This window comes from Carassius carassius, chromosome 9 (assembly GCF_963082965.1).
Source record: "Carassius carassius chromosome 9, fCarCar2.1, whole genome shotgun sequence".
In the NCBI taxonomy this organism is placed as follows: domain Eukaryota; kingdom Metazoa; phylum Chordata; class Actinopteri; order Cypriniformes; family Cyprinidae; genus Carassius; species Carassius carassius.
In genome coordinates this window covers 6649002-6673487 of record NC_081763.1, presented here as the reverse complement: position 1 = coordinate 6673487, position 24486 = coordinate 6649002, and the positions used below count along the sequence as shown (strand labels likewise).

The window sequence follows — 24486 nt, the reverse complement described above, 5'->3', positions numbered from 1 at the left end:
AGTAACAAATTACTTGAATTAGTTCACATGTTTCAAGAATTTCTAACTTCAGTATCTTGAAAAATATCAATATCAAACTACCCATGAACCGGAAGTTGCAACTGACTCCAGTGTTGTGGTGTATTTCCAAGTGAAATGGAAAATTGAATAAAGGGTGGTGGTTTTATTGTGGTGCACCCCCACCCCAAGCTTCACTGCTTCTGGGTTCTAACGCTCTGCCAGATTCCCCACGAACACACCAAACTATGCTAATATACACCTACAATGTCATGTAATTCTGAAAAATTATAACCCTAACCTCTATCTCCATACTGAAATCCCAGATGGCCTGCCAGAGCTTCAGCTAAAATATTAGTGAAATACACTGTCAAGGTCCAAAAAAATATGAAAAGCATCGTCAGAATAGTCAATCTGCCATCAGTGATTCAACCGTAATGTTGTGAAGTGACGAGAATACTTTTTGTATGTGAATAAAACTAAAATAATGACTTACACCCAATTTGTTTTGTCGCTTCATAACGTCACGGTTGAACCACTGATGGCAGATGGACTATTCTGACGATATCCTTCATACTTTTTTGGACCTTGACAGTGTTATTTACTTGGCAGTTAATGGGACAGTCACAAGCCTCCCGGTTTACATCCAAAATATATTAAATTGTGTTGTGAAGATGAACAAAGCTTTTACGAGTTTGGAACGACATGGTGGTAAGTGATTAATGACAAAATGTAAATTTTGGGGTGGAGGAACCCTTAAACTTTTATAAAAAATAAATAAAATATCTCTTTGGGTTTGAGACTTTAGTCTTTGCAACTTTAGGGATCTTATCTATTCACAAACAGCGTGTAACATTCCAAAGCGAAAGGATTATTTGAAATCACATCCCTTCAATATAGCCTTTTATTTACATACATACAAACATTGATCAAATCTCAATCTTAATAATTTTCTCATTATGTGTATTATTTTCTTTAAAATAGGGGAACCTTGTTGCAAAAGCTTACAGCACAATGACATCTAATTTCCAATTTGATTTACTGAATTAAACTTAAAAAATGACAAGTACACAGTCAGTAATAACATTACAAATCAAACTACCTCAATTCAGTTTGAGGTATTCAAAATATGACAGCACTGATTTTTTATAAGCAGCAATTTTAGAGCCATGTATGTTAGGCCTATCCATTTAGATAAATGGAACATCAGATGGCATTGACCTGTAATGACTACAATGTAGTGATGTAGTTTCACAGACTAGGATATTTATCCATACAGATCAGACAAATATCCCATTCAGAGCATAAACTTACATTGTAAAGAAATTAAAGTTACATCTTTGATTGTTGAAAGACTTTCTGGTGCATTTTACTTACAGCCAATAAAATTTCCTGTAGGGTTTTTATCGGTCGGGTGTGGATCTATTCTAAACAAAGTTTAATCCAAGAGCAAAGAGAAATAATTTCTACTTTAAAAGCATGGAGAGTTCATGATTGCACACAGTCTGTGCACAAGCAATATCAGATTGAGAGGACACGCAGTTCATTTGTGTAAGTTAGGCCTATTTGAGAGCTCGCATCAAGTTTTCTGCGATTAAATGACTGTTCTCATGTTACAATAAAGTGCTCGCCACACTTGCGTGGGAATGATTACAATTATGCGGAATACCTACAATCCTGCGCAGACATTCAGACTGTAATTGACAGGAGGTGGATGCGTGTCAAACTCACTGTTGGAGAGGAGAGAGAGACACAGCTTGTATTGGGGTAGGACATATATGGTAGATTCTGTGGAAAATGAGTACTGGAACTGTGTCAGATATTTCAGTATCAGTATTAAAAAATGATATTTATGATAACACCACCATGTAGTTTGTTTCTCCAAGTTTTGAGTCCATAAATTGCACTGAGCTCCCTCACTGATCAGCTCTTCACCTGCTGCAGTGGTGATTTTCCCAGTTCAGATATCAGCGCTTTTATTGGTTTTATTGTTATTGGCTACTCAAGTGCCATCAAAGGTTTGACTATCAATTCAAATTGTGGGCATGCTCTGTAACGGACTATAATTTAAAAGTAATGAAGTAGATTATTTTGCTTAATTTGTACTTAAGTACAAGTAAAAGTACAGCTTTAAATATATACTCATAAAAGTACAAGTCCCCTAAAGAAAACTACTTAAGTACAGTAATGTGAGTAGTTGTTATTCGTAACCTTTACCACTGTAAACATGTACTGCTGCCCTAATGATATTTTTTATTCCCTGAACTTAAAACTGTATTTGTATTTTTAATTATTAAGCATGTATATAAATATTTTTACCTCATGGGGACCATTGACCACAAATGAGCTGATTTCAGCTACCGTATTTTCCGGACTATAAGTCACACTTTTTTCATTGTTTGGCTGGTCCTGCGACTTATAGTCAGGTGCGACTTATTTATCAAAATTAATTTGACATGAACAGAGAGAAATGAACTAAGAGAAATGAACCAAGAGAAAACATTACCGTCTCCAGCCGCCAGAGGGCGCTCTATGATGCTCAGTGCTCCTGTAGTCTACACTGAAAACATAGAGCGCCCTCTCGTGGCTGGAGACGGTAATGTTTTCTCTTGGTTCTAAATAAATGCGACTTATAGTCCAGTGCGACTTATATATGTTTTTTCCTCATCGTGACGTATTTTTGGACTGATGCGACTTATACTCAGGTGAGACTTATAGTCCGAAAAATACGGTATATCCTTTTGGGGCCATTTGGTTTGCACAAAGTAGGGTAAACCTGTACACACACATACGGATCTAGATAATTGTTTTTATTGCAATTCATAGTATCCCATATGATTTCAGCTGTGCATTCTATGGTCCATTTGCTCTATGTTTGACAGTCTGTAAGAAACAGATACTGAAAAGATGCGATGAGTGCAGCCATTGACTAATGCTAAAGTAGATCTGACGGATGATTCAGCCTGTTCTCTCATGACCAGAAAATCAATATTGCTTTGGATGAATAATCATAAAACTGCTTAAGGATCATCTACATTTGTAAACTTCAGATCTCTGGCTCTGCTCTCACACTTTTTGGATGTACTCAGACTAGCTGTGTGAGTAAACATCCAGTAAATTAAGAAAATTGACTACTTTATTAACACCTTTTTTATTTAATTTAATTTAATTTGTGACAATAGAACTAGTTATAATAGATTTTGCAGGTTCTTGTGAAGTTAGCAGCCACTGGCCGTAACGTTTAATTGACAAAGTTTTTGAAAGTTTGAGGAAACTATTTTCAAACTTGCCAAGCTACGAGCTCATACATGAAATTAACAGTGACATAATTAACTTTATTGATATAATCTTATTAGAGCAGTACACTATATAGAGTTTCAAAAGTTGCTGTTACCATGGAAACATAAATGGTTCCCAATGCAACTTCCCACTGTTATGCAACATTTTGATTGTCAGGTCTCAAACTACTACTTATACTGTATAAGTCTACAGTATGCACTCTATGCAAATATTTCACAATATGTACAGTATTTTACACTACAATATTGTACAGTACAGGATTTATTTTCAATACTATATATATATATATCATATAAACAAGTTTTATATTGCCCTTATTTGCATTGTTTGGTTTCCATTATATTGTTTGCAGTGCTCCACTGGATGAACAGTTTATACACTTAAAAATTGCAGTGCACATTGGTACAATGTATTTCTTAATATTTTATAGTTATATATTTTAAAACAAAGTTTTTCATGTTTATGGAACTTCCATACATGATTCAGCTGGATGCTATTGATTCATCTGAATGTTTGGATTGTTTCATGGCTATTTTTATTAAAAAAAAAAAAAAAATTAGACCTACAGAGAAAATGAATGTGAAAGACACTTCCAGAACCAAGGCTGCTGAGAAAGTGGGTTTGTCACTGGTGTATAGCTGCAGTATGTGCAGTATGTCTTGTTAGTGTGTGTTCACCAGCTCCTGCAGTCTGCACTGCTCTTTGTTCTGTTCTATACTGCAGCCATCACAGATTCATTAGGGAAGCAGATACTCTGCACACACAGAGGATGTGGTTCTGCCTGATTTAAACATGTCAGTACTAAATACAGATACAAATAGGGTTAAGAGTGTTTTGTGATCACTCAAACCGTGCTGAAATGTATAGAAAATTATATTTTAGTATACTTATCTTTTAGTATAAAACTGTCCTTGCAGATCACAATAATGTTACTGAAATAAAAGGCTACGGAAGTGTATTTAAAGAGAGTTCACCTTCATGGCCATGTTTCTTAGTTGAATGAAAATTCTTTCATCATTTATTCACTCTCATGTCGTTCAAAACCTATAAGACTTTGGTGAATCTTTGAAACACAAATTAAGATATTTTTACAGAAATGTGTCTCTCCATTGAAAGTCCAGGAAATCAGAACTTAGAAGATCCAAATAAGCCATACTGGTTTCATAATATCAATCTATTTGAAATCAACCCATATGAATGGAAGCCCAAATTAAGTATTTTTTTTATCATAGAAAGGTGTAGCTATTCATACAACTTGGATTAATCCATTCGAATCACATGGATTTATTTAAGACATTTTTTTTTAATCTTTTGGATCTTCTACATTCATGGATTTTCTAAGTTCAACTATATTTATTTACATTACTGTACATTCACATTTGTTCATTTAGCAGATGCTTTTATTCAAGACGACTCACTATTGTCATGCCATCTATTTGAACCCTTTGTTCAGTTTATGTCTCACAGAGCCCTTTGCATGAGTTAAACACCAGTTTGAATCAGTTGCTTTGGACCCAGTAACCTGGTTTATGCAAGAGAGCACCTTATTTACAGAGCTGACATTTATAGAACTAAAGATTTGCAGACCAGGACTGAAAAAAGCTTTACCTTTGCCTGAGGATTTGCATAAACTAACTGAGCATTGGTTAAGAAAAAAGGTACTTCCAGTATTATCTATTAAACCCTGAGTGTTACGGTTAAAGGCGCTCGCATTTTGACATTTCAGATCGAAATAAGATCAAAAACCTTCGGTGTACGGAAATTAATTTTAACGGAGCCCAACCTACAGGAGATTGTGATGCGTTTATTGCTCTTTTCCCATTTTCTGTAGATGAAAGATGTGGGTGGCTGAAACCAGCCCAGAATTCACAATGAAATATCAGAAGCCAGTTTAGCAGCAGATCTGTGGGGGTTTACACATTCTCTGCTGAAGCATCTGCTCACAAACACCAGCAGCTTTGGATTTGGCACTTCCAGGATCCCTAGAGGAGCATCCCAGAGAAACTCTCCCAACTGACAAATGATCTTCTTCAGAGAGGAGGAGGTGCTCTCCTCACAGTCACCTGCTGCGTGCCAGTGTGTGTGATCTAGATGATGAGTCACACTCAATTTAACCCCGAAGCCTCATGCGTGGTGTCCCCCAAATCTATTTATTTATTTAAAAGTTTGTAATATGAAATGCCAAAATAAATAAATAAATACATTTCAGCGTAAGCTTTTAAAAGGAGTACAGTATTACGGAAATACTATCCTTTAAGAGAATAACATTCTACATATACTGTAGCTACATCCTATTGCAAATAAAATAAAATAGAATATGTATTATAGTTTACATTTAAATTAAATGCAATTATTTGAACTACACCTTGGCCCACTTAAATGGGACTTAAGTACATCTTTATATCATTTCATAATTATTTCTGATGTCTTTTAAACATGGTTATAGTGTACTGACAAATTTATTGTCAAGCATATATGGTATGGTCATTTCTGTTTAAACTGATATGTGATGTATTTAAATATATTTGTAACTATACATTAGTAATGATGATGTAGTAATTTCCTACATTTAAAATATATTACCTTTAAATGTAATATTCAACAACAAGCTAAATTTCTAATTAGTCACCTTTGTTTTAGTATGTTTTTTTATTTTATTTAGCCATTCATTTCATTACTAATATATTAAGTACAGTTTACACAGACACACACACACACACACACACACACATATATATATATATATATATATATATATATATATATATATATATATATATATATATATATACTTTTACATTTTGAAGCGCACTACAAGTTAACATTCAGTACATATTCAGTACATATTACAGTTCAGTACACTTTAAGCATACTACAAGGTTTCTGAAAATTCTGGAGTCTTGCATGTCTTGCTGCAAAAGGGTTACATGCAAGAAATTCAGAAATCGATTCACAAAAGGTAAATTAATTCCACAGAGTCACTCAGAGATCTATATTGTATCACATCAAGTAAATATGAGATGATATACACTCATTCATTTCATTCATTCATTTAGCTGACACTTTTATCCAAAGCGACTTACAATTGCTATATATGTCAGAGGTCGCACGCCTCTGGAGCAACTAGGGGTTAAGTGTCTTGCTCAGGGACACATTGGTGTCTCACAGTGGATTCGAACCTGGGTCTCTCACACCAAAGGCATGTGTCATATCCACTGTGCCATCAACACCACTCACCTAAAGGATTGCTAGGAACACGTACTAGTAATGCAATTATCTAATCAACCAATGGCAGTTGCTTCAGTGCATTTATGGGTGTGGTCCTGGTCAAGACAATCTCCTGAATTTTGAGCGTGGCATGGTTGTTGGTGCCAGACGGGTCTGTCTGAGTATTTCACAATATGCTCAGTTACTGGGATTTTCACGCACAACCATTTCTAGGGTTTACAAAGAATGGTGTGAAAAGGGAAAACATCCAGTATGTGGCAGTCCTGTGGGCGAAAATGCCTTGTTGATGCTAGAGGTCAGAGGAGAAATGGGCCGACTGATTCAAGCTGTTAGAAGAGCAACTTTGACTGAAATAACCACTCGTTACAACCGAGGTATGAGGCGGATGGGCTACAACAGCAGAAGACCCCACCGGGTACCACTCATCTCCACTACAAACAGGAAAAAGAGGCTACAATTTGCACGAGCTCACCAAAATTGGACAGTTGAAGACAGTTGTTGCCTGGTCTGATGAGTCTCATCAGATGGTAGAGTCAGAATTTGGCGTAAACAGAATGAGAACATGGATCCATCATGCCTTGTTACCACTGTGCAGTATGCTGGTGGTGGTGGTGTAATGGTGTGGGGGATGTTTTCTTGGCACACTTTAGGCCCCTTAGTGCCAATTGGGCATCGTTTAAATGCCATGGCCTACCTGAGCATTGTTTCTGACCATGTCCATCCCTTTATGACCACCATGTACCCATCCTCTGATGGCTACTTCCAGCAGGATAATACACCATGTCACAAAGCTCGAATCATTTCAGATTCATTTTCATCTTCAGGTTTCTTGAACATGACAATGAGTTCACTGTACTAAAATGCCCCCACAGTCACCAGATCTCGACCCAATAGAGCATCTTTGGGATGTGGTGGAACGGGAGCTTCGTGCCCTGGATGTGCATCCCACAAATCTCCATCAACTGCAAGATGCTATCCTATCAATATGGGCCAACATTTCTAAAGAATGCTTTCAGCACCTTGTTGAATCAATGCCCCGTAGAATTAAATCAGTTCTGAAGGCGAAAGAGGGGTTAAACACAGTATTAGTATGGGATTCCTAATAATCCTTTAGGTGAGTGTACATAATGCAGATGACTGGCATGTTATTGCAATGTTGATGTTGATTATTACCCCTCAAACCTGCACCTATGCTTTAGTGTTACAACTTATTCTTTCTTCACTTTTAGGTCACTTGGTGTTCCTCCAGGAAGAGGAAGCTGTCCTCTGATTGGCCCGTTACCCTTTGACCTTATCTATACAGACTACCACGGCCTGCAGCAGATGAAACAGCACATGGGCCTTTCCTTTAGACAGCACAGGTCAGTTTGAGACTCTCGTCCAAAAAAAAAAAAAACATACTGAGGTGCCTTTCTGATTTCTGAACCTCTGGCTTCTAAAAATAAAGATATTTCTTTGCCTGACTTTTAGAAAAAAGTGACTAAACTTGAAGTTTGATTTCATTGGGTCTTCAAGGCGCTCTATCATGTGCTTTATAATGGATTCTGAGTCTTTATTGACTTGGTCATGCCAGCAATCTCACTGTGAATTCTCAGAACTCAATCAGTGAGTTCAAAAATGAATAGAGATGAACTCAGATACATAAAACAATGATGAGTACAGCATAATACTCCAGAAATTTAACTCATAAATAATGGATAATATTTATGTCTCATCGCTCACACCAAGACCGTCACATGCATAATGTATTAAAATTATTGGAAGATCAATTAGAGGCCATTTCTCATTTGTCAACTGTAAAATACAGTATGTTGCTATATTTCACTCTGGGAGAGAATGAGACTGATTTGTCTTTTGTGTAATAAATCAACCCCGTAGGGTTTCTTTTTATTTTTATTTTTTTATTGCACTGCAGTGTTTACAGCGGTCCAAATCTGAATGCTATTGTTTGCTTTCCAAGTGTCACAAAATTACGAAATAATTGAACAATCTTCACATAGCTATTTTCATACAATTACACAAACTTACTCTATAATTTCATTATGCAAACAGGGTAAAAAGACTTAATTGCAATAAAATGAAAATATATTATTGTTAACCTTGATATAAAATGCAGTTAGCTGAACTTTAGTTCAGCTAACTTTAGTCAGTAAACATCTTTATGTGTAATTAAAAAATGTATTTGTCTTTGAAATATGGTTAAAGGATTTTTGATAAAATAAAATATACTTTAATGTCTTTTCTATTTAAACTTGTAAGTAGTGTATTTAAATAGATTTGTAATTTCACTTTTGTAATGTTGAAGTATCAAATATTGTATATTATATTATTAATATATTAAATTTAAATGTAAAATTGAATAACACACTGCAGTTCAAATCATAATCAGGTACCTGTGCTCTATGTTAGAGTACTTCTTTAATAATTAGTTAAGAGTGTGCTAATGTGTATAATGTTCACAAGGGTTTGTTGTGTTCGCAACAACATAACAGTCATGTTGTGTGTGATTCCCTTATTTTTCTTTAACAGTTTATTTAATAAGTCAGCAAATGTGTGATGGCTAGTATTTTGAAATCTATTCATATTTCAGGAGTCTTGTAGTGTAGTCTGATTATGTACTGGTAATTATATCCACTGTATATTCAGTCATATATCATTGCATATTTAATCCCATTAATGAGAGTGATATCTAGAATGGAAAGAGATTTACTCAAAGTTATCATATGGTCTCAGAAGACTTGGAAATGAAAAAGCACCACAGCAGTAATCCATTTGACTTGTGCATCAAATGATCTGCTGCTGTGGTGCTTTTCATTTTGGAGCCTGTCTACCCCTGGTTACCATTCACTTTCATTTTATGAAATAAAAAATATAGAGAGAGTAGTATGAATGATTTGCAAAACAAATACATATGTGCTGCATGAAAAAAAAAATAGGGAAACTAAGATTTGAATGGAAAGCTTAATGTTAATGTTTTTAATCACATTTGCCAGACACACGTCGTTTTGCTAGGTGGAATAGCATGTGTGAGCATATTAGCTGGTCTGTGCATCACCACAAAAAATCAGAACTCTGACTAAAGTGAAGAAAGAAAAAAAAACACTTGTTTTTCTGTGTAGGTGTCACATCCGTGTGATCGACACCTTTGGGACGGAGCCAGCGTACAATAATGAGGAGTACGCCACACTGAACGGCTTCAGGACCAACTGGGGCTACTGGAATCTCAACTGCAAACAATACATGACCATGTTCCGTAAGTCTGTGACTGCTTATCACTGGCTAGAGCTGATCACACAATTGTCCTGTTAGAGCTGCTTTACAGCAGAATTTGGCTTTGCCCATATTTGAAATTTTGGTAATACTTTAGATCAGAAGACATATTCACTGTTAACTGTTGCCTCAAACTTCTGATCTGCTGCTCATTGATAGTAAGCAAGCTAGTTATGTTCAGGTATTGGAAAGGGTTCAATGTCAATGTCACCTTTATTTATATAGCGCTTTAAACAAAATACATTGCGTCAAAGCAACTGAACAACATTCATTAGGAAAACAGTGTCAATAATGCAAAAATGATAGTTAAAGGCAGTTCATCATTGGATTCAGTTATGTCATCTCTGTTCAGTTAAATAGTGTCTGTGCATTTATTTGCAATCAAGTCAACGAGGGTTAAGGGATCTACAATAAGGACATGCTTATTAATATATGCTTTGTAAATAAGGTATTTTGTACATCCAGCTGGTTATCTGCTTCACGTCAGGGTACTGATCACTCTGTAGGGGGTTATTCTGCAATATGTAAATAATTTGACACACAAAAAAAAAATTGATTTGAGATGAAATATTTCCACGCAAAGCTTCCGTGAAGACAGAATTTGTTAGTAAGCGGCAAGTTCAAACTAGACAAACATTTAAGGGATACATTGCAGTCAAACCACTCATTACATAACATTTTACCACATTAATAATTAATATCGGCCTTGGCGATATATCGGTTGACCACTAATCATGACTATGGGGAATACAATATATAATGTTTTCATTCGACACACTTCAGACATGACTAGAAGTTTCAATATGAATATGCAAGGTCACAGAGCCCAAAACAATGGGACCACCAATCACTACTATGGTGATTTCAAAACAATTCCAGTAGTAAACAACTGCATTTCTCACAGTGGCACTGGTAAAGGCAACTTTATAATGTGAATTCACAATAAAACAACAGCAGAAAATTATATTCTATCATTATCATTATTATCATTCTACTCTTCATTCACAGTCATTTGTAAAAAAAAAAAAGAAAAAAAAAAACGAAAACAAAAAAAAATTACAAACACATTGATCCAGCATGAATTCATTTCTCAGTAAATGTAAACAGTAATATATTTTAAAATAATAATAATAATAAACTTTTTAGTCCTGTAAAGTCATGCTATTTGTGTGTGTGTGTGTGTGTGTGTGTGTGTGTGTGTGTGTGTGTGTGTGTGTGTGTGTGTAATACATATTAACACAAATAAAAAAGTTTGGTTACACTTTATTTTAAAGTGTATAGGATTCTATAGGATTAGGAATATGGTTTCCTAAAGGGTTAAATGCATATAATTATACAGTTATTAAAGGGATAGTTCACCCCAAAGTTAAAATAATCCCATGATTTACTCACCCTCAAGCCATTCTAGGTGTATATGTGACTTTCTTCTTTCAGGAAAATGTAATTGGAGTTATATTTAAAAATAAATAACTAAATAAATGTCTTGGCTGTTCCAAGCTTTATAATGGCAGTGAATGGGATCCGAGATTTTGAAGCCCAAAAAAGTGCATCCATCCATCATAAACAGTGCTCCACATGACTCAGGAGGGTTAATAAAGGCCTTCTGAAATGAAAGTGATGTGTTTGTGTAAGAAAAATATACATATTGAAAACTTTATAACCACTTGAGCTGTTATTTTGATTTTTTGAGAATTAGGCATATGCAATATTGGACCCACCGGTGGGTCCCCAGAGTTGATGTGGATAAACTGTAATGTGTAGCTTTTGTAAGTACAGTAAAGAACATGTAACGTACCAAGGACACCATAAAATAAAGGTGTTACCAAATATATTGCTTTAACCAAGTAGTTTAGTTACCTAATTCTTATTACTAGCTTGTAACTTCTTTATCAAAGGGCTATGTTGTAGTTTCTCTAATGCATTTATCAGGCTGCATTTTGAAAGTCTTTTAGTAATCACAGCAGAGAAAACGAGAACAGTAAACACGTCTGGCTGAGTGTTTAGTGTTTAGGTAGCAGATGCTGTAGACGCAGAGCATCTGTAAGCAGGAGAAGAGCAGCAGATGTTGTCGGAGCTGGAGAGTGTTTGGGTCTGTGCAGCATATGCACAAATCTGCATCTCCACACTCTGAAGCACTGCTCCTCATTTAAATACATTGACAGAACACAAGTTTGGATTATATTCAGAATTTAGCAATTTGTTCCTTTTCACTTTATGAGTGTGAATTTGAATTGAATTGGCCTGATGCCCTACAGGATGATGAATTGATGATGATTTGTATTTATTTATTTATTTTTATTTTTAGGGATGCACCAAATCCAGATTTTTTGGGTTAGGTTGAATACCGGATCCACTGTTTAAGATTCGGCCGAATCCTACTCGCATCCTTATTCCATTAACACAGTAAAACACATTAATGAAGTAAACAACGTCCACAGCAGTGTATTTTTCATTTTTCATTTTTGTTTTATTTTAACTGAAAAAAAAGAAAAGAATAGGCAACATTTTGCCAGGATGAAGTGGGAAAAACTATTTTGACAATTACCATAAGCCTATGTGTACCCAAGTACAAACCAAAACCTTTCAATAAAAGTGCACCAAAGCAAATCATTGAAATTTAAATCAGAATATGTTTGGTGACTTAACTGAAATTAATCTTATTAAACATTTACTCAATAAACATGGGTAGTAGGCTGTTTAGTGTTTGTTTATAACAGTAGGCTAGGCTAATATTAGAACAGTAGCCAAATATTACGAAAAATATTATGGAAGATCACACACATCTCCTGCATCATAATTAAATTAACGTAAAACCTCTAACCTTTCACATGAAATGAGAATTTCCTTTAAAAAAAAACAAGACGCTCTGCATTAACAGGTGACAGTGTTGCGAGTTTGGGAATGAATATCCCCAGCAGTACTGAAAAGTCTTTCACTGGGCACAGAGGTTGGTGGCGCACAGAGGTAGATCTTTGCCGTTTTTGCCAGCAGTGGAAATCGCTGCTGCTTTGTCTTCCACCACTGAAGAGGATCTTCTCTAAGAGGAATCAAAGGCTCACAGAAAAAAACATCTAACGTCAGAACCCGATGTGACTGGCTCTGTATTGCTACGGTACAGATCATCCCAGCCGCTCCACATTCCTGAACAGTGTTGTTTAGTGCAAACTGTCGGGCCGTGTTTCTCCTCAGGCTCGACCAGCATAGCGCAAGCCTAGGGTTTGGTTCAGCGGAAAAAAACCTAAGGCTCGGCCGAAACCGAACCCCATCAAAAGATTCGGTGCATCCCTATTTATTTATTTTTTTTACCATGAAACATACTATATTGAGAAAAAAAGAAAAGAAAAGGAAAGATAAAGATAACGAACATATAAACACACACACACACACACACACACACACCTATATATATATATATATATATATATATATATATATAAATTATTACATTTAACAAGGGTTTCACAAAATGGGCTCAATTCAACAAATGCAGAAGGTTTGTGAGTCGATAATTAATAAAATAAAATAAATATTTTTTTAATGGTCTAAATGCTTGAGAGCTTTATTTAGTAAACTGATTTCCACTTAAAAAAAAAAAAAAAAACTACTACCGTTACAGGTCGTTAAGTCGTGGACCTGCTGGTTTGGGTTGAAGGGCTGGTCAGAAACAATACAGTTTAACAGTTTAAAACAAACATGAAATCAAACTTTCTCAAGTCCTTTTACTCAGTCTTACTGTGCATACAATTTAAAAAGAGCCAGAAGATAAAAATTCATAGATGTTATATGGATTATTTTTAAATCTACAAAGTCATTCTGCTGTTTACTACCTTACATTCAGCAGTCAAACTTACATTTTATGAGCATTCATGAAATGATTCTGTCCACTGCTTCTCTTTGCAACATTAAAATGAATATAATAGAGCCATTGCGGTGATCTCGTAAAGAACTGTATATATGAAATTTAAAAATATATATATATTTTTTTTTTCTGCAGCACACACTCCTGATAACTCTTTCATGGGTTTTGTGACAGAGGAACTAAACCAGACTGAAAGATTGATGATACAGAGGGACAAAGTCAACAACATGGCTGTGGTTTATGGCAAAGAGGCCAGTATGTGGAAGGTAAGAATGTGTGTGTCCAATAACAACCGTCAAATCAAAGGTTGACTGTTTCCTGATTGGTTAGCAGAAACAGCAGAATTAGCAGAATTCTGACACTTTTCTACAGTATGTACTGCCAGCCTTGCTCAGCATTCAAAAACACTGTTGTGTCGCTGCTGTAGACTTGCTTCAGTCTGTGTAACTGTCAGAACATACAGAGATTGATTGCCTGGCTCCTATCATGGCTTGTTGGGCACACTGATTGTGCTAAAGTGGCGTTTGGATGTGCTGACAGCAAATAACATCAGGCTGCTTTAACACGCTTCAAAGCAGGATGAAAGCAAACATTCTGCAGCATCGAGAGAGACAGGCTGTGAACATCGCCGGAGGAAAATGCACCCACCCGTCCTCCAATAAAATATATAAATAAATAAATAAAAACTTGACAAGTAGCAGGCTTTAATCAGAAAGTGTGTTCAAACCGGCAGGCGTTTGGGAGCAGAGATTGGTTTTGATGAGTGTAAAATGTACCCCAGGAGCCACTGAAAAGCTCCAAGTATTTGAAGAATGAAGTCTCCACGTTTAACCTGAATGTTTTGACTGCCATGTTTAACGCTGTGTTTTTCAGCACTGTATTATTGTGTCTCTGTGCTGCTTGAGCTGTGCATTGTTGTGTATGTTTTGCTCGACAGGTTGCCATTTAAAAGCTATCTGTGCTCTGGAGTCCCTAAACACTGACAGTTCCCTCCGAGCCAAACGGCAGCCCACTCGCTCTCATTGTGCATGTGTCACTCAGCCCAGCGCTACAACTGTACGCTTAGAGATTGGAAAGACAATCATTGCTCCTTTGTCCGCCATTTCCCCCCCCTTCTAATTTATTTTTTGGTCTCTTGTCGACCGTCTTGGCTCACTTACAGCTCCAAGTCAGAGCGTGACAATCATTTCAGCAGTGTATGGAAGAGAAGGGTTCTCATGGCCACGGAAAAACCTGAAAGTACAAGGGAGGCATTTAACTTCCTGGCCTGGAAAAGTACAGTGAAGTTTTGTACATTTGTTTGTACAGTAAATATAGTAATATAGTTAAATGTTTTTCCTAAATTTATATATTTTCAAATATATCAATATGATATTCCAGTATTCAGTGTCAAATATTGGAAAAAGTTGTGCTGTGTACAGTTATGATTCTCTGAATTTCTAGGTAAAAGCTCAACTGATGTGTGTGTGACAGTTGGTATGTCATTATAATGTAGTATGAAATGAAAATGTGTATTGATGCATTCCTTTTATTTTCCTCTGCTAAGGCTGGTAATCCTCATTCTCAGTCCGGAAAGCCCAAACCCCAAGATGCTTATATATCCCCCAAAGATTCTTATATCATAGATCATATTCTGGGCTCAGATCCCTTCTTCATCGCAAATCTATGGGATTTGTTCACCTAGTTTATCGTACACCAGCCGAAAATTGTCTGATCACTCAAGACACAGGATTTGGGGAATCAGTAGTGTGGCCTGTATTATACAGTCAAGCTTTATACTTACGATTAGAGATTTTTAGTAACTTGTAATCATTAAAGGGGTCACATGATGCGATTCCAAGTTTTCCTTCCTTTTGGGAGTGTTACAAGCTGTTCAAGTATAGATAAGATCCTTAAAGTCTCAAACCCAAAGAGCTATCCTTTATAAAAGTTCAGACTTGTCCATGCCTTCTAAACTGCCTTGTTTAAACACACCAACACATGTCTACGTCTTGATGTGGGAAGATTTGCATAAAACTGCCCAAATGTTCAGTGTTTACTGTCAGTGGTTAAGTTGTATTTACAACACTGTTCCAGAACATTTAAACCCAAATGTGTGCAGCACATTTTATGGAGGACTGTTTCCTGATCCTGGGAGAGAATTCTAAATTGACAGTTGTTCTGACTCACAGTCTGTAAGTACGTTTATATATATAAAAGATTTGCCACTGATGATTCAAACATGAGTTTTAAGCAGTGCAGAGTAGAGCTTGTTGTTTGTCGTTTCTCAAATCACAAATGCAGACATGGTTTTATGTTTACATGGTGCGATGCAATGCAATGCTTAAAAGACAGTATAAATAATTATAATCTGTAATTATTTCCCAACTGGATGCAACAAATCCCTCGTTTATAATGGTTTTAAATGTTTTTTTGTCTCATCACACCGGTCATGACAGTATGGTAAGAGGCATAACATTTCCGTCACATGCTTGAGGTATCTGGCCAATCACAAAGCACTGGATACCTGGCCAATCAGAGCGCACCTAGATTAGGGAGCTAGTTTTACATCGCAAGATTTGTAGTATGTCTGCACAAGCAAATGCATAAAACATTTTTTATTATTTTTTTTAAAGAAGATTCGATTTAGATTCTGGAAGCGGCACTGGAATTAATAATTTATGTAATCATTTTATATAAATGAACTTGCTGATTCACAAAGAAGCGTTAATTTGTTTAATTTAGATTGATAGATTTTAAAAGATTTCTATAATGATGTTTCAACCTCAGTGCTGTTTAACTAACGTTTGCATTCAGAGATCGATACAGAGATGTCATTAAGGTAGTGCTGCTTTTCCTAAGACAGACAGAAATCTTTAATGTGAACCTTAACGAGGCTCTACATTGATTTTCTGAATGTCACTCCATTGTTTGAAATGGCACTGGTCTGTTACGCTTATTCTTCAATCGAACGTTCATTACCGCTAAAAGGAGAAACGATTATGGTTCACAAGAATGATTGTCATGAATGTCTAGAAGGTAAACTTCGAACTTTTGCGGTCACTTTGCTTGTATGATGTACTTTTAAGAACTACAGTTCCAGTGTGCTGTTATTAGAATATGCATGAGAGAGCAAATAGAACAAGCAGCGGTTATTTTGCTGTGCAAGGAAAAGAGCCAAATGTGTTTTTATTCTCAAGAGGAGGAGCTTGCCTCCAAAACTCATAATGGTGTGATCTAAGAAATTAGGTGTTAACACTTGCCTGAGGAGATGTATGAATTATTAAAGAAGTAATGATTTAAATAAGTAAATAATTCATAATCCTCTTTTACTACACATCTAAGTGAACTTTCATTATTGTCCAGAGAACGTTGTGTGTGATGATGTGAAGAAAGAAACTTCAAAACTTTTGGTCAAGGGTCAATTTGGAAATCGAAAATCGCCACCTTATTATTTGTTTCTTCTTCTTCTTCTTCTTCTTCTTCTTCTTTTTCTTCTTCTTCTCTTATTATTATTATTATTATTATTATTCTACTGTTTATTTTTGTTTACAAAAAAAGAATTGAAGAGAAAAGCAAGCTTAATTCTTCACACACACACTATATATATATATATATATATATAGTGTATGTGTGAAGAATTAAGCTGGCTGTTTTTTATTTACTTTATTTAGATATATATATATATATATATATATATATATATATAGTTTAATAAGCCACTAGGGGAAAAAATGAAGACGATAGCTAATTTTAATTACATGTTTCTCAGTCAAATTCTTGACAGCTTCAAATCAGTATTAATATATGAAACATAATTATCTCTCAGTGGAGACGATTGTGAAATTGACTTTAGTCATGAGTAATTAAAGATGTGAGCAATAAGATATAATATTTTCAGTATATCTTGCCAGTTTAATAAAGAGGTGCTGACGTGGTTTGGCATTTTTACTTTTAATATTTTCCTAGGAATTATCCTGTGAGCCAGAATGGACTCTTTTACATGCATAAAACTAGCATTTGTGGTCAATGGTCCAGTTGGTTCTGATGTCATTAGAATGCAATGTGTAAATTCTCTACAAGTCACCACCATTTATATAGTTTTTGTAATCATACATTTTTCAGCATGGTCAAATTTAATCAGATACAATGCAGAAATAAACATGCATATGCACATACAAAGACAGAGAAATGAATGGTTGTGCTCTGCTGGGCTTTTTATTGAACATCAGCAGGAATTAATTATTGCTGTGGGGGGTTCTGGCTACAACAGATCAGACTCTTAGTTTTTTTGTGAAGGGCAAATACTCATGTTGTTCTGCTGTTGTGTTGTAATTGTATGCAGAGGCGAGTCAGTTTCACTGTTGTTATCTGTAGCCTGTGCTTTTATGTGTGCGCTGTCCATGGTGCTGATCTCAAGTTAGATACAGAACTATTCACACTTCGATGCACATAAAAACACAAGAATGCATGCCAGAAAACACTATTAATTTTGAGAAAAGTCGACATATGTGTGTGACTGAACTACACTTTCCATAATTCTCTATGGCAGTACAATGTTAAAATAATGATAAAGCGACAATTGCATGCAATGCACATATTTTGCTCTTTATTGTGCTGCTTTACAAACTCAATAGTACATACTTCTCATAAATAAAAGGGATCAAGAGACACACTAGTCTTTGTGTAGGGTTCATTCTCATCTGCTTCTCGATTTGTATGCTTCTGCAGGGTAAGGAGAAGCTGCTGAGCATCTTACACCGTTACATGGACATCCACGGGACAGTGTACTATGAAGCCCAGCGGCCCCCTGAGGTGCCTGCGTTCATCAGGAACCATGGCTTACTGCCCCAACAGGAACTACAGCAGCTTCTGAGGAAGGCTAAGGTAGGAACTGTTAGTATGGAGCACTTTCACATCTAAGCGCTAATGCAAATAGACCTTTTGTGTTACATTCTGCTCATGAAAAATGGGGGCAAAAACGAAAATTGTTGTGTTCATAATTTTGTTCAGTGTATATTTCTGTGTCAAAGTCACATTAACAGTCTAAATAGTTATTACAAAAGCATGTTTAGTACACATATAATTCACAAAACTATAATGTTGCCACACTTATGCAGTCAGTTTGACACATGAATAAAATGTAATCATATTATCCAAAGAAAAGTAATTGTAATCTGATTATGAGTGTTTTAAAACATAATACTATCAAATTGCAAGTACTTAATTTTTGGAATCTGATTTAATCCAGATTACATGTAATCAGTTTAAGGCAATTTCTGTATGTACTGTTCATCAAATATCCATACATGTTTTTTAACTGTGTTTTGATTAATGATAATATGCAGCAAGTTGATTAAACTTATAATCAGTTAACAACCCTAACAATCCTAAACATCAATTTTCTCTCAGCTCTTCCTGGGGTTTGGCTTTCCCTATGAAGGTCCCGCCCCTTTAGAGGCAATAGCCAATGGCTGTGTGTTCCTGCAGCCAAAGTTCAGCCCCCCTCGCAGCTCCCTCAACCATGAGTTCTTCAGAGGCAAGCCCACATCCAGAGAGGTACGTGCACTCCGCTCACTATATCCCTCATCAATTTAAAGACGGGCCATTATGCAAGAAGAAATTACTGATTTAAAATTCAAAGATGTCAAAAATCTCTCATTAGTCCATCTTTGGTTTTTAACAAATGATTACATAATATAAATAATCTTGACTTTTTGAAATATGTGTTTATTCCTGATTTCTAAACACATTTCTCCAAACTAAAAGTTTAGTCTATACAGTCTATGAAATCTTGTTTTCCACCACAAAAAACAGACCCATCTGTTCTATCTATAAATGTGTGATTTTGTGAACTGTATTCTTTTAAGTCCACTCTCTTAAATTCAAATTCAAACTATGCATAATAAACTAGTATGCATATATTTGCTCCCTCGGTACAAGGGGAATTGTATTAAAATGTAAAACACAATCTCAATTCACTTCTGATTGGCACACAGTCCTGCTGTTCATATAATCCTTTGCAGATGTTCAGAGCTGTGAACTGTGAAAATGAACTGGAGCGGAAGAATCAGTCTAGTGCACTCATGACAGATAGCACTCGTGTCTTCTTCTTCTCATCAGGTGTCATCTCAGCACCCGTACACTGAACAGTACATTGGCAAACCCCACGTCATAACAGTAGACTTCAACAACTCTCAAGAATTCGAAACAGCGGTTCAAGATATTCTTAAAGACAAGGTAAGCTTTAGTTTTCTTTATTACAGTCCTGTTACACTGGTTGATGCGTGCCTGTATATAGAATACACAAGATTGTCCCATCTGTCTGTCCGTCCATCCGTTCATCTTGAAATGTACATACAGTCATCCAGACATGATTAGTTGTTGGAAGAGGAAGATTTGGAGATGCTTCTATTGTATGAATCTCGTGGACAAGCATTAGTTCATTGAGCAGCATGTGTTTGGTGTATACATTGCAGAAATGTCTCAAGTTTCTGTTGGGAATTTTGTCATTTGTCGGTTTGCACAGGTGGAGCCCTTTATACCGTCTGAGTACACTTGTGAAGGCATGCTGGAGAGAGTGAACGCTTACATTCAACATCAGGTACATAGGCATTTCAGGCCCATTACTATTGAAAAACATATATAAACAACCATAGATAGTTATGAAGAAAATGATCCATTAGTGTTCCCATTTGCCTTAATGCCATTTGCTAACAACCCCCAGAAATACACAATTTGAATTCTGTCATCTTTGGGAATGGATTCTCAGTTCTGGTCTATTTTGGAGTAAATTACACAAGCCAAAATGCCATGTGACTAGTCACTAATCACTGGAGCAACAGAAACATGAAGTCGTTGAGAAAATGGCACAACAAGAGCCCAACAACATGCATAGATACAGAGTGGGAAAAGTTTCTTTCAGCAGGGTTGCCAGGTCCCAGAAAGAATTCCAGCCCAAAGCCAACCAAAAACCCGCACAAAAGAGTATGAAAACTAACCCTTTTTAATCCTGTCCAATACATTGACAGCTGCAGGATTCCCATGAAGGGCCTTAAAATAAATGTTTCTAATTGGTCTGTCACAGTGTGATAAGCTGACAATTTAGGCTATTTACATAGCACTTTTCAAAATGCAGACTGTCAGGGAAAAGCATTACTTTTGTGCCTAATAGACACATTTATTAGATGTATATTTATATTTAGCAGTTTAAAAGTTCAAATCTACTCCATATGTATTGTGAGTGCACTTCCTCAAGTATTTTAACATACTGTAGATAGCATCCATCTTAATACAATTCTCTTACATTTTTAGATTATCTTGTTTTGTCTGCACACAAGCTTCATTGTGAAGTTTAATTTATGATGGCAGCCTTAATTAACCTGCCTTAAAATCCCCTGTGTGGACTAAACTCACATAATTTATTGTTTTTTCAGAGACATCAATCATGTGTCTGTCTCTCTTTCAATCACTCTTTAAGTGGCACTTAGGTTGCCAGGTATTCATTACTAGGATCAACACACATTGGTAAAATCATGTCTTAATTTTTCCTAGTCTACACATATAGTTTTTGTCACTCACACACACATGCACACAGAGGAAGAAAAAAAAGCACAACCATGCATTTTCAAAATAGCTCAATTGTTTGGGGGAAACACATCCCTGGCAAGGCTGTCATGTAAGAACCTTTAATATTATTATTTTACTCTGATTCAGGACACACATGTATTTATGCTGTATGCTGTTTAGGACAGATAGTGTATGAAATGGGAGCAGTGCAAGTCTATGATCTGTGTTGCACACACATGCACACGTTGACAAAAATGTAAGAGAAGAAGCGTAAGCATATTTTTGCCTATGATGGGAACTACATATATGCTGAGCTTGCTAGTCAGTTGCCTCTGGGATTTGAGGTGAGCACATAAAGTGAAACGCACTCTTCTGAGAGCCTGAACAACCCTGAATGCTTTGTTCAACACCTTTAACACACAGACACACTTTTTTGAGCTCAAACCTGAAAATAATACTGAAATGGCTCCTTTGAACTACAGGCATTATTGGGTCTTTTTTAAAAAAGAGCCTTAGGGAGTATTCATTTTTGAGAGTTAATTAAACAATACATAATTAATTGGAAAAATGTTGAGTAGTCGTTATAAAGCAAAAGTCTTTATTAAAAATGTGATGCATTTATTGCTATGACACTAGAAAAGTATATGATACCGCTTTTTTCAATTACGTAAACAGACTATAGGCCCCAAGATATATAATTATAAAGATAACTATATTAACGATTTTAGCATCCACACCAGTGCTGTTAATGTTTCATTATTAAAACTACTGTCTGATTAGTATTAAAGCCTTTGCATTGTTATGCAGTATATTATTTATCTATTTTTGTAATATTAATTAAAAAGAAACTCTCAAATTTTAATTGTTAATTGTCAAGAAAATATCACAGTACAGTTGTTAATGGTCCTAAAAATAAACCTCATTTTCAGTTTCTTGCTGTCTTTATTTTGACTTAAACATGCTTTTGTGATCATTTATTCAAAAAAAAAAAAAAAAAAAGCTGATCTTTTGCGGGAAACCTTCAGCTATTTTTTTTTTACTTATAATCTTGTTATTATTATTTTCCCAAAACAATTTTGACTTTAAATTCTGATGACAATTGATTGGATGAAGCATTTCAAAATTGTTGTAAAACAGCAGTGCACATTATTTGAATTTTCTATCAGTGGCAAGCTATCATAAGGCTCCCTTACGAAGATGTTTCAGTCATAGTCACATTCAGTATGCGTTTCTTGCAGGACTTCTGTCGCAGCATCAGTCCATTCCCTACAGCCAATGATTCCCGATCATGGCTTGGGAATCCACCCAGTCCTTTCCTGCAGCTGCCCAACTCCACAGCTTTAATCTGGGCTCCCAACATCACTGCTCCGGCCTGCTGGCCGCCCCTCAGCGCCCTCCGGCTCTTCCTGTCTCCAGAGGACTCGTCCTGTGTGAAAACCTGCCAGGATGCCGGTCTAATCTGCGAGCCAGCTTTCTTTCCTTTCATCAACAATATAGAGGCCTTCAATGGGTGAGAGACACACGGCATTTCTGGATTTTGCACGTTTTGCATTCATGTGTTTGTTCTTTTATTTATTTATTTGTTCATTGTGCAACCATCATCGCAGTTAATATGGAGTTATGACATTGATTTGTCGAGGGACACTTTGTGTGAAACCTGTATAATACACACTGTAATCCTTATTTAACATATTATGATACTTGTATAATTAATATTCACCCCTTTAAAAGGTATAATGCACTTTAATACATTTAATTAAATTACATTTTCTGTTGATATGTGTTCAACTGATGAAACGGAGGTTGGTAGATTCTGATGGACACTTTTATAATTTAGCCAAGCAGACAAAGTTGTAGCCAATCACAATCTAAAATGCTTTGTACTTTTTAAAGGTATAGCCATTAATAAATATGATTATGATATATTAGCAAGAAGGTATGGTTTTAGCGATATAACATTTTCAAGGCTTCAAAACAGACAGTATAATTTCGACTTGCAATTAACTTGATATGTACATTTTCTATACTTAAAAGCAATCAATATCATCATTATTATTATTAGTTTTTTTCAGTTGGGATTCTTGTGCCTTTTGAATTTTTTTTTTTTTTTTTACATTTTAATTTAACTTTTTTGCGTTATATTAAAGCTTGTAATCGTTTGATTCATCTCACAGCTAGATGGTTCACAGCTGATCTCAAATCCCTGTTAAGAAAAAGAATGAAAAAAAAAAATATTTACATAACAAAGACTGCTGTAAAAATGAACAACCATTGTTCTCTCTTCACTGTGCTGTACTGAACCCCCCCACCCCCTTACAGTGCTGTAGAAACAGATAATTAACGTGAATGTGTGCTTTTTCAGGCTTAACTCTCAGTGCGAGTCTTTAGAAGCAGAGAAGAACCATGTGTTTCCAGCCGTACATGTGGACAGGAGAGAGTGTTTCCAGCAGAAGGAGCCGCTGCTGTTCAGTTGCGCCGGAGTCAGTGCCAAACACCAGCGTCTTTGCCCGTGCAGAGACTACATTCACGGCCAGGTGGCGCTGTGCAGGGACTGTCTTTGAGCTTTCACCATAGACCTCTGGGGATGTCTATGGTAAACCGAGGCCAGTCCTAGACAGCCAAACATGTCCCCAGAACGCCGTTATCAAAGCGTTCAAGGGAATCATTGGACTGAGGTCGTTGATGTCAAGCTTGAAGATGCATCCAGAGAAGTGTCCTCACTCTCGGTTACTTTGATCCAAAGCAGAACTTTGCCTCCAGGTCAGCTAGTGATGGTAAGCAAGATGTTAGGTTCACCATCTAATGGAGTCTATCTAAAAGAGCTCAGCTGCTGTTTGTTTCAAGTTTGGACGACGTGAGCAGAAAATAAATGCAAAATACAGTTTTGAGTTTGGAGCTCCTTTGTGATGCAGGTCAGACTCTAGAAGCTGTAGCTTTGGGAATGCTAGAAGTGCCAGAACTGTACATGAATTTTAAAGTCAACATGAAAGATTGCAGAGAGCTGTAGGATGATGTATTTTTGTAGGCCAAAACCCAGAAACAAAATGCACCTAACTGGATTTTTTTTCAAAAGATTTTTAGTTAAATGTATGCAATAAGGTAAAACTCAAGATACTTTAATGAGTTATTCTACGACTTAAAATACAACATACCCACTTGTGATTTTCCATCAAGGTGATGCATTCAAAAATGCATCATCATCAGTATACACAATAATGCATACATATACACAATCCATTTTAATGTGCTATATTTTGGAGAACGCAATCACGCAGTAGACTCAG

General features: G+C 36.0%; 1 protein-coding gene across 1 annotated transcript in view; it reads left to right on the top strand.

Annotated features, from left to right (window-relative positions):
* Window positions 1–24264, top strand: part of LOC132148810 (alpha-1,6-mannosylglycoprotein 6-beta-N-acetylglucosaminyltransferase B-like) — a 118534-nt gene extending 94270 nt beyond the window's left edge. The window contains exons 9-17 of the mRNA XM_059557528.1: window positions 7755–7886; window positions 9645–9778; window positions 13790–13920; window positions 18365–18520; window positions 19046–19192; window positions 19757–19873; window positions 20163–20237; window positions 22441–22712; window positions 23565–24264. Coding sequence (XP_059413511.1) covers window positions 7755–7886; window positions 9645–9778; window positions 13790–13920; window positions 18365–18520; window positions 19046–19192; window positions 19757–19873; window positions 20163–20237; window positions 22441–22712; window positions 23565–23763 — 1363 coding nt within the window. The 3' untranslated portion in view covers window positions 23764–24264. The remainder of the gene's footprint in view (window positions 1–7754; window positions 7887–9644; window positions 9779–13789; window positions 13921–18364; window positions 18521–19045; window positions 19193–19756; window positions 19874–20162; window positions 20238–22440; window positions 22713–23564) is intronic.
* The last annotated feature ends 222 nt before the right edge of the window (window positions 24265–24486 follow it).